Source organism: Cannabis sativa, chromosome 3 (assembly GCF_029168945.1).
Source record: "Cannabis sativa cultivar Pink pepper isolate KNU-18-1 chromosome 3, ASM2916894v1, whole genome shotgun sequence".
In the NCBI taxonomy this organism is placed as follows: Eukaryota; Viridiplantae; Streptophyta; class Magnoliopsida; order Rosales; family Cannabaceae; genus Cannabis; species Cannabis sativa.
The window spans coordinates 1,634,530-1,649,873 of record NC_083603.1 but is presented as its reverse complement, the minus strand read 5'-3'; the positions used below and the strand labels follow the sequence as shown (position 1 = coordinate 1,649,873).

The following is a 15,344-nucleotide window of genomic DNA, read 5'->3' as shown; positions in this document are numbered from 1 at the left end:
ACATAGACAAAGTCTTAGAGAGATTCTCCATGAGCAACACCAATGGGGCAAACATGCCTTCTAGATATGGTATTCGTCTATCTAAGGAACAGTCTCCCACTGATCCTCAAGAGATAGAGGACATGGCGAAAATTCCCTATGCCTCTGCAGTTGGAAGTCTAATGTATGCAATGTTGTGCACTAGACCTGACATCTGTTATGCTGTTGGAATTGTGAGCAGGTATCAGTCTAATCCAGGACAAGAACATTGGAATGCAGTTAAGTATATTCTGAAATACTTAAAGAGTACAAGGAATCTTGTGTTAGTCTACAAGGGTGGTGCTTTAAATCCCATAGGCTACACTGATTCAGATTTCCAGGCAAGTCTTGAAGACAGGAAATCAACATCTGGGATGGTGTTTACTCTTGGGGGTGGAGCAGTGGTTTGGAGAAGTGCTAAACAAACCGCAATATCGGACTCAACTATGGAAGCTGAATACATAGCAGAAGCCGAAGCTGCTAAAGAACTTGTCTGGCTAAGAAAGTTCTTCACCAGCATAAGAGTTGTTCCTGGAATGGAAAAGCCTCTGGTACTACTCTGTGATAACAATGGAGCAATAGCAAACAACAAAGAACCTCGAAGCCACAAGAGAAGCAAACACATTGAAAGGAAGTATCACATTATCAGAGAATACGTGGCAAGAGGGGATGTACTAGTTGAGAAAGTTGACACAGAGGACAACCTAGCTGATCCATTTACCAAAGTCTTGGTCGTGACAGCCTTTGAAAAGCACCGTCAGAATTTAGGATTAATTGATATGTACTAATTAGTTTTATATTAGTGCAAGTGGGAGTTTGTTAGGTTTTATGCCCTAAATAAAACTTCATTTCAATGTAATCTATTTCATTCAACATCAATAAAGAAACAGAAGTATTTTTCATTCATTTGTGTATGTTTTGGCTCACTTTATCAATTGCTTGTCTAATTGATTTATAAATTCATCTTAAACCCTTTTCACATACTTGATCATGTTTATTGTGCTGTCATCACATTGGAAAGTAAACATGACTATGTGAATAAAGTTTCCTAGATTTATCAGACACAGGGTTTTACTGATATGATAATCTACAACAAGAGTTTACTTGTATTTGGAGAAATACTATGTTCTTTCCAGAACATTGGTTAAAGTAAAGCTCAGGTTGGATGCATGGAGTATGCATTGGAAGGGACCGATATTGAACTTTGATTTAGGTTTAATTAAACTTACCGTAAAATCTATTCAAGTCAATATCGCCAAGTTGATCCTAGATCAAATGATCTTAATCCTGTTATGATTAGGCTCAATCTTGAAAGGCTATTCGTGTTCTTTGATTTGTTAGTTAAGCCTACTTTTAGGTCAGGGTGATACGTACATTTTGGGAACACGGTAGTGCAATTGAGTGGGAGCGCTAGCATAAACATGGAATCTATAGCTTCTACCTGGCGAATAGTAAGCAAAGGATGATTTCCTTCGAGCTTGACTAAACGAAAATAAATGGTGGAGATCTCATTTCACATAAGCTGAAATATCATTTATACGGGGTCAAGTATTTTAAGGATAAAATACATAGTAGGGTGTTACGGTAATCTAATCCATTTATTGTGTAGATCATTCATATAGAGGATCATTGATCACATTAGGATTATAACAATGGATAACTAATGATGTGTCTATATGGTGGAACATATAGAGCATTCTATATACTGAGAGTGCAATTCTAAGTTCTATGCGTGGATTCAACGAAGAATTAATAAGTAAGTGAATTTTAGTGCTAAATTCTTGATTTACTTATTGGAAGCTCGGTTATATAGACCCATGGTCCCCCCACTAGTTGAGATAATATTGCTTGTAAGATTCATGTAATTGGTTTTGATTAATCAATTATAATTCACGAATTAGACTATGTCTATTTGTGAAATTTTCACTAAGTAAGGGCGAAATTGTAAAGAAAGAGTTAATAGGGACATATTTGTTAATTATGATACTTTGTATGGTTCAATTAATAAATATGATAAATGACAATATTATTTAATAATTATTTATAGTTATTAAATAGTTAGATTTGGCATTTAAATGATTGAATTAGGAAATTGGCATTTTTGAGAAAATCAGATACAAAAGGTGTCAAAATTGCAAAATTGCAAAAATCAAGGCCCAAATTCAAATTAGCCGTGGCCGGCCACCTATTGTAGCCTTTTAAATTGATTTTTTCATTATTTTAATGCCATATAATTCAAATCTAACCCTAGTGGAATGCTATAAATAGATAGTGAAGGCTTCAGGAAAAACACACTTTCTGAATCAGAAAAACCTGAGCCTCCACTCTCTTCTCTAGCCGCCACTCTCTCTCTCTATTCTTCCTTCATATTTCGAACCTCTCTTAGTGATTAGAGTAGTGCCCACACACATCAAGCAATACCTCAATCATAGTGAGGAAGATCGTGAAGAAAGATCATCAGCAAAGGAGATTCAGCATCAAGGATTCAGAGAAGAAGATCCAGGTTCAGATCTTGATAATACTCGCTACGTAAAGGAATCAAGGGTTAGAGATCTGAACGGAAGGAGTCATTATATTCCGCTGCACCCAATGTAAGGTTTCTTAAACTTTATATGTGTTTAATTTATCGTTTTAGAAAGTTCATATTTAGGATGTTAATAAACATACTTGTGAGTAGATCTAAGATCCTGGTAAAATAATATCCAACATTCAGCAAATTCCATCTAAAGAGAGTTGAGAGAGCGAGGAAGCCCGAACTCCAATACCGAAGCTATCGTAGGGATTGAAGCTCAAAGATCAATGGCTGGAGGTACATCGATCCTTTCATTGCATATATTATTGATATGATTAGAGTTTATTTTCCGCATTTCATATCATTTGTATATGCTATATTACATACACTATATATATAGTCTAACATTAACGACTAGTCGCGTTCGCCAGAGCCACTAGAGACGACATTTTTAACGCAATAATTTGCAATTATGGTATATACGTCAGTTTTTTCTTTAAATGACACTTAGAAACCGACGTGAATTATACTTTTTGCTGTATCGTGGTGATGGAAAGACTCGTGGATGAGCTTTTGGAGAAAGAAATTACGAATATTGCTTTGTGTTCTGAACCTCGAGTTCTAGGGTTTTATAAACCCATGGGTTTCGTTGCAAATTCGGATGGGATTCGAGGAATAGTGTATTGGAGAAAAAAATAAAAAGACCGAAGGGCGTTTAGCGCGAGCTTCCAAGTAAAAAAGAAGAAGTGTATTTGGCAAGAGGAAGATCATCCAATAAAGTAATAAGTTCGAAGAGTAAACAACATAACTTTCGATCAATATCGAAGTCTAGATAAAAAGAAAGTCGAAAGTGTTACTTCTGTGAAAAGTCTAGACATTTGTAAAGATTTTACAAGAAGTACAAGGAGCAGAAGGAAAGTTGAAAGTGTTACTTTTAATGTCTAACTCTGAAGACTTTCTAATAACAAACGACAGTTCCAACAATTTTTTTGTTATTTTTTTGTATTTGTAAAATAATCTCAAAAATTAATGATGAGAAATAACTTATATTATAGAGTTAACACTAATTTATGAAATAATAATATCATATATAAAATATATACTACCCCTTTAATTATCAATTAATTTTAAAATAAAACTACATCAACCTAAATCTTACAATTCTAACACTACATAGAACCTAATAATATACAATGTCATTTGGCTGAGTAATGATCTTGGAGACTAGTATTCTATATCTTAATCTAATAATTGTTATAAATTAACTGTTAAACAATTTGCATAAAGCACCACTTATACCTAATAATAACAATAATGCTGAAGCTATTACTAAATTGAAAAAATCCAATCAAATTAAAGAAGTGAGAACCCAATAAATATTGTACCTTAAAATATACATTATTTTAACTTTATGACAAGCTTTTGGTAGTATATGTAAAGAAATAGCCATAAAGCTAGGAAACAAAATAAAAGAAAGACTTATTAGTGGTGACAGGTGAGACTGAGATACCTATAGAAATCAAAAGTATTAATTGTCCCCACGTAAGAAATGTAGGAGAATATAGCGCATTAATACTAATTCTCTTTATACACATGCTCTACACACGGTTACTAACTTTTTATACTTCACTATTTTCTTCTTACATGACATTTTTTTCTCTAAACTATTTTTCACATCTTTTTTTTTTCTAGAATAATAGTAAGTACAAAAATTTTACCCCAAATATATTATTAATCTGCAGTACTAAAAATTAATATTAAAAATAATCTCGAAGTTTTTATTTTTCCAAAAAAAAGTTCTCAAATATATTATAAACAATTAAGTAAGAAGATAATATGTGTTCAACACTTGTAGCAAGAAATCACCTTGGTAGGGTGATTCTAATCCACTCGGCTCGGTTGGATTTCTCGAATGCACTCTGTAGAGAGACTGTGGCTTGCTGTTTGGATGTCTCGGTGGCGTTGGAACTAGGATTTAAGTTTGTAATAGTGGAGAGTGACTCGAGGCTAGTTATCAGTGCTGTCAATAGAAAGGAGTTTTATTGGGCTCTTGAGAACTATGTCTCATTTTGTACTAAGTCTTATCCATCTTTTATTAGTTGTAATTTTATTAATGTTAGTAAGTCTTGTAATTTTGTTGCCCATAACGTAGTTAAGTGAACTTTTGCTTACTATTTGTACGATTCTATTTCGATTTCCACCTTCCGGAAAATTTATTTTGTAATGACTGTGAAGTCTAACTCACTCGATTTATATTATTACGCTTTTATTAAAAAAAAATAATAATAATAAAATAATATAATAAATACAAATAATCTTTTAGTTAAACAATAGTATAATTCAATAAAAAAATAAATATCATATTATATTATTGAACTAAAAATTATTTATATTAATAAAGTTAATAATTTTTTTTTTCTAGTGCTCCTTTTTATTTCAAAAGTGTTCTTATTATATATTATCTAAAAAAGTATGAGAAGAACATTTCAAACAAAAAAAAAAGTATACATTAGTGAGGAAATATTAAATCTAATCGAATTAAAATAGACAATTGAAACACTCATTATATACTATTATTAAAAGTGTATTAACTGTCCCCACATCAAAAATGTGGGAGAATATTATACATAAATACACAACTTTCCATAGAAGATGACCTGGCTAAGTCTTATTTTATCTAAACATATGACTAATGAGCCTTTGAATTTCTGACAAATCTCATTAATCTTTTATTATAGAGAAATGTGGTGGTAAGATAAGTGTAATTAATTATCGGGTGTAATATAATTTAATATAATAACTTTTATAAAATATCGCTGATAACTAATTATAAAGTGTCATTATAAAGATGGTAACATTTAAGTTGAGTTAATATTTAACACTATAGCTGCTTTTAATTACTACATGACCAGTGTGTGTTGTGTTGTGTGTTGTGAATATCTATATGTGTATGAAACTAATTCTGTTTTGAGAACACCAACAGACAGATTTGATCAATGTCTTCATTCATCAATTCTAGTGTGCGCAAGTTACTGAAGGTGTCCATGTTGGTAAGCCTCTCAGTACAAACTTCACTCTTATCATTGGCACCTATCAGAAAATGGTCAAGAAGCAACCTCATAGCAAGGTCTGTCTGGGCATTTTACTTGTTAGCAGACTGGATTGCTGCTACAATTATTGGACAAATCATCAAGAGTCTTGGCAAAGGCGACGACACCGAAAACAACCAAGGCGATCATTACTCATTGTGGGCATCTTTTCTTTTGATGCATCTTGGTGGCCCTGATACCATTACTTCTCTGTCTTTGGAGGACAACGAGTTGTGGATCAGACACCTCTTTGGCCTCATTTTGCAAGTTCTCTCAGCTGTTTTTACTCTCTACAAGAGAGGAACAAAAAACAGGCTGTTGTGGCCTAATATCTTAGTTTTCATTGTAGGAGTCATCAAGTTTGGAGAGAGAACTTGGGCTTTGCGTCTTGCAAGCTTGGACCACTTTGGAGAGACCAATTCACCAGATCCAAATCCTGGTCCTGATTACCAAGAAGCAGAACAAGTCTACTCAACAATGAGAACTGTCCATGTCAAACGTACCATAACAGAAATGATGGCATCGGAATCAACCATGTCTAGTGGTGTAAGCAATTATGGCCATACTCAACAAATTTCAGACAATAATGAAGAACAAGCTTCACAAAATTTACAAGAGCTGAAACTACTCAAAGTAGCATATGCCCACTATGAAACTTTCAAGGGACTTGTTGTTGGCTTCCTTCTCAGCTCTAAAGATAGAGAGTCAAGTAGAAGTTATTTTCTACAAAAGAGTGCCATTCAAGCTTTTAGATTGGTTGAGTATGAGCTCAGCTTCATGTACCAAGTTCTCCACACCAAGGCAGTTGTTATTCATGGAAAAATTGGTTACTCCCTTCGCGTCATTACTGTTTGCTTAACGGTTTTAGGCTTCTTGGTTTTTCATTTCACTGGAAAGCATGGCTTTAATAAGATTGATACTGATGTTACTTATGCACTTTTCATTGGAGCCATTGTCCTTGACACTCTTTCTGCTCTTAAGCTTTTCTTCTCAGATTTTGTCCTCATGGGACCTATGGGAAATTTCATCAGTAGATTATTTGTACCAAAAGCTATAATGCAGAGGAAAAGATGGTCTAAAACAGTTTCTCAAAAGGACATTATTAGTCACTGTCTGGCACCAAAGATGGAACTTAAAGACATGTTTAGTTATCTAAACAAGTATGGGGAGTTTGAGGTTATCAAAAGGATTGTCTACAATTTTTCTTACTGGAAACCAGTGGATAATCATCTTAAGAAATTAATTTTTGATGAGCTGAAAGATAAATCCATCAAGGCAATTAATTTGAGAGAAGCAATAGAGGCATGTTCACAAAGAGGAGAAGCTGCTCTGTTACAGAATCCTTCAAGCTATATCAAACTGAAATGGAGCATAGGTGAGTTCCAATATGCTGAGAGCCTTCTTCTTTGGCACTTAGCTACTGAGCTCTGCTACTATGATCAGGCCAATTCAAGAGAAGAAGATCAATCATTCTGGCAACTCTTTGCTGAACGTTGTTGCCGCACATGTGTTTGTCTAGGCCACAAAGATGATGACCAATCAAGTGAAAGTGATTATAAGAATATTTGCAAGCTCATTTCGAATTACATGTTCTATCTTCTAGTCACCAAGCCAGTGATGTTGGCACCAGTTAAGGGAAATTGGAACATGGTTTTTGGAGATACTTGTGCAGATGCCAACAGATTTTTCGAAAAGTACAAGCTTTCGCGCCATGGTAAGGTGTGTGAGAAGATTCTATCTGTGAAACCGAAAATTAAATCGACAGCTGTGAAAGGTAAGAGGAGCAAATCTGTGTTCTTTGATGCATGTATTCTTGCACAACAATTACAGAATGAGAAATCACAATGGAAGATTATGAGTGGAGTTTGGGTGGAAATGTTGGCATATGCTGCCATTAATTGTACGCCATTTGTTCATGCTAAACAGCTTAGTAAAGGAGGAGAGCTCTTGAGTTTCACATGGCTGCTAATGAACCACTTGGGCTTGGGAACTCAATTTGCCGAGCAGGATCACCATGCTGGAACAAAGATCATGAGCAGAGTCATTTGAGAAACTAATTAATTACATAATTCTATCATCAATAATAGTTATATGTTAATTACTTAATTGATGACGATTTGGCTATATTAATCAAATTTGAGTTTTTTTAAGTACGAAGTAATGAATGTTTATTCACCATTTCAAATATATATATATATTATATTTACTTTTTTTCAGTTATAATTTTGTATTTTTTTCAAAAATATTATTAAAAAAATGTATATAATTAAACCGACCACTCAACTTAATTTGTAAGAGATATTGGAGAATATTGTCCCACATGGATTAAATGTGAAAGTATTGAGCCATATATAAGAATATGGGCTACTCCATTCATTGTCAATTGGTTTTGAGATGAAATCCCATGATTTCCAACATGGTATAAGAACATGGGCTATTCAGCTTTTTTTAAGAAATATTGTTAGTCAATGGTGACCAATAATAATATTGAATTATAGTAAGGAACATCTATTATTACTCCTTAACTCGTTGCAATCATCACCATATATTTAATTAGTTTGAGATATGTAATAAACATCCTTAATTAAAGAGTAAAGAAAGAAAATGAGAGTGGGAGAGAAAATTAAATCCAAACAAATTAAAGAAGTGAGAACCGAATATTGATTAGATGCATGTATAAAATATAAAAGATGTACATTTATATTCTTGGATGTCTCCACTCCACCGTACGTAGTTTATATTATAATATACATTACTTTTTCTTTATGACCAACAAAAAGTAGTTTACTATCATTAATATCATGAATTGAAATATCCTTAAATCTACAAAACAAAGATAAAAGAAAGATTAGATGAAATCGAGATGAGGGAAAATCTATTCCACCGAATAAACATTCCATTCTACACCACTATTGATATATGAACATAAACCCACTTAGCTTATATACATATTTAATATAGAGATTTAGATAATAGTAGAGTTTATTATGGTATTAGTACACACACTCCTAATACTAGAGAAGTGTGAACCCAATATTTATTGAAAAATGTTAAAAAATATTAGTGGTGTTTAGTATTTTGTTTATTGTTATATAGTGTAATTAAGAATTAAGTTTCATATAGTTTAAGGAAATACTAAAAGGTACTATTAGTACCTAACATCCTTTTAGGTATTATATTGTTAGTTGTACAATTAAGTATTAGATCTTATATAATTTAATATAATAATTTTAAAGAAATATTACAAACTAATTGTAAGATATCACCTCTAAAAAGTATCGAGTACTACTGATGCTCAATTAATAGCAATGCTAAAAAATTTATTAGTGTGTCACCTATAAAAGTATTAGCCACCACTAGTAGTATCTAATAATAATACTTTTATTTATGTATATTTTCTCGAACATTATTATTGGGTACCAGTATTGTTAAATATTTTTTATAAGAATGTCTTATAATTGATTAGTAATATTCTCTAAAAATTATTATCTTAAATTATATGAGATCTAATACTTACATTAATAATAATAATATGACACTAAAAAATGAGAAATGCTAAAGGGCACCAGTGGTGTCTAGTACCCTCTTATGTGTCAGTATCGCTATTGGTCTAACTAAGTATCAGGTCCCACATAGTTTAATATAATAGCTTTTAAAAAATATCGCTAGTCAATCGTAACGTGATATGTCGAGAAGGTGTTAGGCATTACTAGTGCCTAATAGTAATGCTCCTAAAAAATATATTAGGATTCTCATACTTTCTCCCATGCCACGCGCATAGAAAATGTGAATGTGAAAGAATATAAAAACATAAATACACAACCTTAATTTCAATTTTATTATTCTTCAAATGATGTTGTCATATGCTGTCTTTTTTTAATGCTTAAAAAATAGGTTAAATGGCTACCATGTGATGTCTGTCAATTTTTTTATTTTTATTTTTAAACACTAAATATTTGTTTTATATAAAATGTATATGTAATAAAATTTTTGCTCTAACGATATTTTTTTTACTTTTTAGATTAATTTTAACAAAATATACTATTATTTAACTAAATATTTTTTATTAATTTTATAATATTATTATATATATTTAAAAATAAAATTATATAATTATTTTATATAAAAAATTAAATTAAATGTAAAATAAATATTGCAAATATTTTTAATTATTTGCTACTCATGTAGTGCTACTTTGTTCAAATTACTTAATTCAACTAGGAGTTAAGATATTTTTTGTCAAATAATTAATAATTTTACAATAATTTTCAAATACATTTTAATTTTAAAACACGTGAAAATAAACAATCAATTATTATATTAAATTTCCACTATTATTTATTATTTCTAAAAAGGACTAATTATTTATTATAATTTAAATATTAAATAATATAAAAAAAAAATCACTTGCGTTTTGTATTTTAATTTGTAAAATGTGACATTTTATGTATAAAATTCCGCTAATTCACACAGACAATAGTTCATTACGATATCTCACTTGAGTTTTATTTTACGGTCTTTGGTTCTTACCAAATTCCATTACCAAAACTACTGTCGAACTTCAGTGACCACCACATGCACCCACGACCCTCCCTCTCTCTAGTTCTATTTGTTGTGTGACCGAGACCCACGCGATCCTCCCAATCTATGGTTCTATCTGATGTGCGGTCGATGACCCACGACCACCACCGTCGAACAGACAAATAAATGATATGTGATTTCTTTGTATGTTTTGTCTATTATTTAGTAAAAAATTGAGTTTCGGTGAAACTGTATTTTTTGGATATGGTACGATGGGGTCCGATAGTACGTACAATAATAGTGTAATTTAGAGGTTAGGGATGAAGGTCCAATGGTGCTCCGATGCAGGTCTGATGCCTTTCTGATGTTGAAATAAATAAAAGTTAAAGACGTAAGTCCGATTGTGGCCTAATGCTATCCATTTTCTTATGAACAATAATACCATAAAAAAATAGGTAGTATCAAGTCACTATCAGATTTATGTCTTCAACCTTTACTCATTTTAACAATACAAAAGCACCGGACCTATATCAGACCTGAAACCAACAGAGCAACCCAAATCGTAATCCAAATCCACATTGCAACTCACGTAGCAATAACAATCACCGAAGCAATCAAGACTATAAAAGTAAAATAAAAAAATTAAGAAAAAAAAAAGTTAAAAAGTGGTATAGAAGGTGATTTCTGTTTTTACTAAATATAAAATAGTTTTTGCATCTTCCACTGAAAATGTTCTAATTAAGACTCCTATCAACTGGTTCTAATTCTTTTTTTACTACCTGTACTAAAAGAAAAGAAAAGGAAGAAAGATATTCGAAGCAATTTAGTGTGTGTGATATGGCTGAACGAAACTGGGTAGGAGCTGTTGATAGGATTCTAGGAGTGTTGCGGTGTTCAAGTTTATACGATGCTAAGTATCATCATAAGTTGAGAGCGATGGAGGATGAGTTTCAGATGATCCGAGCTTCATTTGATGATGCAGAGTTGATGAAGACGATCCCACCTTCATTTTATGATGATGGTGATGGTGATGGTGGTGCAGAGTTATTAGACAATGCACTTTATGATGTTGATGATTTGTTGAGAGAAATGTTGGCTGTGGTTTTGAGAAGACGCCATATGTCTTCAACCAAAAACATACTATTCACTACTCTCAACTCATCATCCTCAATCTCAAACCTACTCTCCGAAATTGACAAGATCATGAGTATGAAAATTGTCAAACTAAACAGACAATCATCATTCTCACTTCATGAACTTGGAAGAAGAGATGTTGAAGATGTTGTACCGAGGCTGCCGAGGGAAGCTCACTCTTCTTCTTTTTCATCTGGATTTGACGGAGAAGGAGTTGTTGGGAGGAAAAAGGAACAAGAAGAAGTGAAAGAGTTGTTGTTGCAGAAAGATCTTGAAGAGAATGTATTAGTAATCCCCATTTACGGTAGGGGAGGAGTAGGGAAAACAACACTGGCTAAATCTGTTTACAATGATGAGATGGTTGCAAACCATTTTCATCTAAGAATTTGGGTTTATGATGGTGGTGATGCCTTTGATCAGATATCAGTTATGAAGAAAATCGTTCGATCTTTAACAACTAATAATGATGATGATGATCGAGATTTGTATGTGTTAGAGGAATTGAAAACTCTTATAGTTAAAGAAATTAGACACAGGCGATTTTTACTGGTTCTTGATGATGTGAAGGAAGTGGATGAAGAGAGATGGAAGGTGGTACTTGAGATATTACTGAAGGGTGGAAATGGGAGCAGAGTTATTGTTACAACTCCTCATATAAGTGTTGCAAAGATTACTGGTAGTAATATGAAGAACCGATGCAAATTGGATGTGTTGAATCCAGAAGATTCTCTGAAACTATTGCTGCATTTTGCAGACAATCCTGAATTTGGTGAAATTGGAGAAAAGATTGTTGAAAAGTGTGGTAGAATCCCTTCTGTGATTAGAGCAGTAGGAGGAATATTGTCTTCCAAACATACACGAACAGAGTGGGAAGAATTTGATAAGGAGCTTCCAACAATGCTAAGTCGAAACGTTTTACATTCTTCATTGGAAAATAGAAGTGAATCTGAAGTTGTTGAAGTGCTTTCTTTGAGTTATGATCATTTACCATCTGTTTTGAAAGATTGTTTTGCTTTCTGTGCAATTTTTCCTAAAGATTATGAAATTGATGTAGACACACTCGTATCTATGTGGATGTCTTTGGGGTTTATACAATCAGATGACGATGAGGAGCAATTGGGTTATGGATATTTGAGGGATTTAATTCGAAGATCGCTTTTACAAGAAACTAAGAAAGATGAGTATGGTAAGATTAAGAAATGCAAGGTGCCTAATTCAATGCATAAAGTTGTGAGGCAAGTGACTCAGAAAACTTATGCTACTCTAAGTTTGAAGGAGGATCAACGTGGTCGTAGACATGTATCGTTTGATTTTCATTTGGATTCATCATGGCATGTTTCCATCCCATCATCTGAGTTAAGAAAGATTAGGAGTTTGATTTTGCCTAGACAATATGTAAGGGCAATTGAAGGAAGATCAAGTCAATCAATTTGTGATGTGATTCCGAAATTGAAGTGGATTCGAATGTTGGATTTGCATAATTCTGGCATCAAGAAATTAACAAGTTCTATTGGTGAGTTGAAGCTTTTGAGTTATTTGGATCTTTCTCACAATGTCAATATCAAGAAATTGCCAAATTCTATTTGTGGGCTATATTTGCTGGAGACTCTGAAACTCAACCGTTGCAGTAATCTTCGGAAGCTGCCTAAAGGCATTATCGTGTTGTTCAATCTTAGACATCTTGAAAACAAGTCATGTTATCGTTTGACTCAGATGCCAAGAGGACTAAGTGAACTATCAAATCTTCGAACATTATCAGAATTCGGGCTGAGTAAGGAGCCTACTGATTTTCCCTCAAAGCCAAAGGGCAAGCTCGACGAACTAAGTAGTCTAAACTACTTGAGAGGCGAGCTCAAAATAAAAAATTTGACAAATCCAAAAGATGATAAGACAGCAGCAGCAAACTTGAAAGAGAAAAAAGATCTTTTATCTTTGATTTTGATTTGGGATATTGATGCTTGTGCTAATGAAGCTGATTATGAAGAGGCACTAGAAGATCTTGAGCCACATTCAAACCTGAAAGAGCTGTGTATATCTACTTATGGTGGTAGCAAGTTTTCGAGCTGGCTTCCATTGCTTAAGAATCTTGTGAAATTATCATTATCGAGATGCAACAGATGCCATTGCCTACCGCGGCTGGATAAGTTGATTAATCTTCAAGTATTGGTAGTAGATGAGTTGATAGAGCTTGAATATGTTGTGGAAAAGGCATCAAAGAACCGATGGAGAACATGGTTTTCATCATTGAAAGAGCTGAGACTTAGTAATTTGCCAAAGCTAAAGGGGTGGTGGAAAGATGCTTCAAAAAATGCTACATTTAGTTGTGTTTCTAAATTGGTGGTTGAGGATTGCCCCTTTCTCACTTCCATGCCTTTGTTTCCATGGCTAGAAGAACTACTAGTGCTCAAAAACACAAGTTGGGAGCCATTCAAACGGACTATGGCATTGCCAGCAACACCAACACAAGAAGCCTCATCATCATCATCATCATCATCATCATCAAGTTTGTACTTCTATTTCTCGCAAATCATTTCTTATGTGCTAAGTAATCATTAAATTGTTAATTCCAAACTGAGGATCTTGATTGTGTCATTTCACAGGTTCTCCTCTCTCCAAATTGAGAGAACTACATATCATGGATATGTCCAATTGTGATCCAAATATGTGGCAGTCCCTTCACAGCCTCCGTTCTGTGACATTGGATCATGTTGCTGACATAAATGTTCATCTTCAAAAACTTCAAGAACTGACTAATCTGCAGGGACTCCACATACGGCGGTGTGATAGTTTAAAGGAAATTCCAAGGTGGATCAGCAACTCTGATTCGCTTAGGACAGTTTCAATCAAGCTATGCCCCAACTTGACAATACCGCGGGAGAGACTTAGCCTCATTTCCACTTCAAAAAAGGTGGAGATTGAGGATTGTCCTCGAGTTTCTCACATCGAAACCATGCTTAAAGATCCTCTGTACACTCAATAATTGAAGCTCCTCTGGTGTATCAGGTATTGTTGATTAGTTCTTCCCTATCAGTTATCTGTTGTTCTCTCTTGCTTATTACATTTTCTTTAACAAAGTTGTCTAGCATCAGTTATATAAAAATAGTTGTTTTACGGATGATAAAACATGCCTATAGCTTTCATCATATTATCTTCCTCTAATTTTGATAATTGATTTTCAATTTTTTTTTGTAATATTCAGGAAGAATTGTGTTGCTGTGTTGGGTGGTTGATGTTGTTGCTTCTCAGGCTTGTTAATTTTTCCGGTCTCTCCAAGTTGGTGGTTTCGTTCCTTGTGATTTGGTTGTGTTGTTGAGTTTGTAAATGTCATTGGTATTGTTTGGTTTGTGTTTTTATTTCTGATGTTATGATTTCATAGTTTGATGAATGAAAGTATTAAGTGTGGGATACTGCTTTAGTTTGGGGTTTTTTCAGCATATGATTATCTTATGATGCTTTTTCCCCTTATAAGTAAGTCCACCCTTTTATTACATAATATATTGCAGTTTCTTACTCAGACTAACTCAATGACAATGAGCTGTATTCTGATTGGTTCTACAGTATTCAATCCCCAATTTGTAATTGGTCATCATAATCACTTTAAAAGTTTGTTTCAAGTATTTCATTTATTTAAAAACATTCTTAAAAAACAATAGTATTGTGAGATTAACCAAAAGGAGAGAGACTTAGTCCTCTGTACAGAAATATGTGATGAATATTACCAAAAGACTATACTGATCATTACAAAATGATCACTCAGAATGAGTAAATTATATTTTCATGCATGTCAACTGAGTATGAGAGGAGAACATTCTTCTCTGCTATAATGCAAGAAAGCTGTAACTAAAGTGGGAGTCATTTTTAGTAAGAATGGACAAGCATGGTGTGCATGGAAATGTTCTTTTAATTCTCAAATTTGCAGTTGATTGCCTTGATGTAAATTAGTACATGGTTTGGTTATATGTGATCAAATGTATGTATGTATCTATTTAAGCATTTGATATCCAATTTTCATTTAGAGCCATTTAACTGTCAAGGACTTGTAGTAAAGTCCCCACACCTTCGTCACAGAA

The 15,344-nt window shown here is 33.2% G+C and overlaps 2 protein-coding genes across 2 annotated transcripts; both read left to right on the top strand.

Annotated features, from left to right (window-relative positions):
- The first annotated feature begins 5,526 nt into the window (after positions 1 to 5,526).
- Positions 5,527 to 7,668, top strand: LOC133035532 (uncharacterized). The gene has a single exon (XM_061111374.1). It carries the CDS (start codon positions 5,527 to 5,529, stop codon positions 7,666 to 7,668), a length of 2,142 nt encoding a protein of 713 aa, XP_060967357.1.
- Positions 7,669 to 12,243: 4,575 nt separating this feature from the next.
- On the top strand, positions 12,244 to 14,767 carry LOC133035395 (putative disease resistance protein RGA4). Its single transcript, XM_061111269.1, has 3 exons — positions 12,244 to 13,777; positions 13,875 to 14,277; positions 14,474 to 14,767. Exons 1-2 carry the CDS (start codon positions 12,343 to 12,345, stop codon positions 14,252 to 14,254), a joined length of 1,815 nt encoding a protein of 604 aa, XP_060967252.1. The 5' UTR covers positions 12,244 to 12,342; the 3' UTR covers positions 14,255 to 14,277; positions 14,474 to 14,767.
- Positions 14,768 to 15,344: the final 577 nt, after the last annotated feature.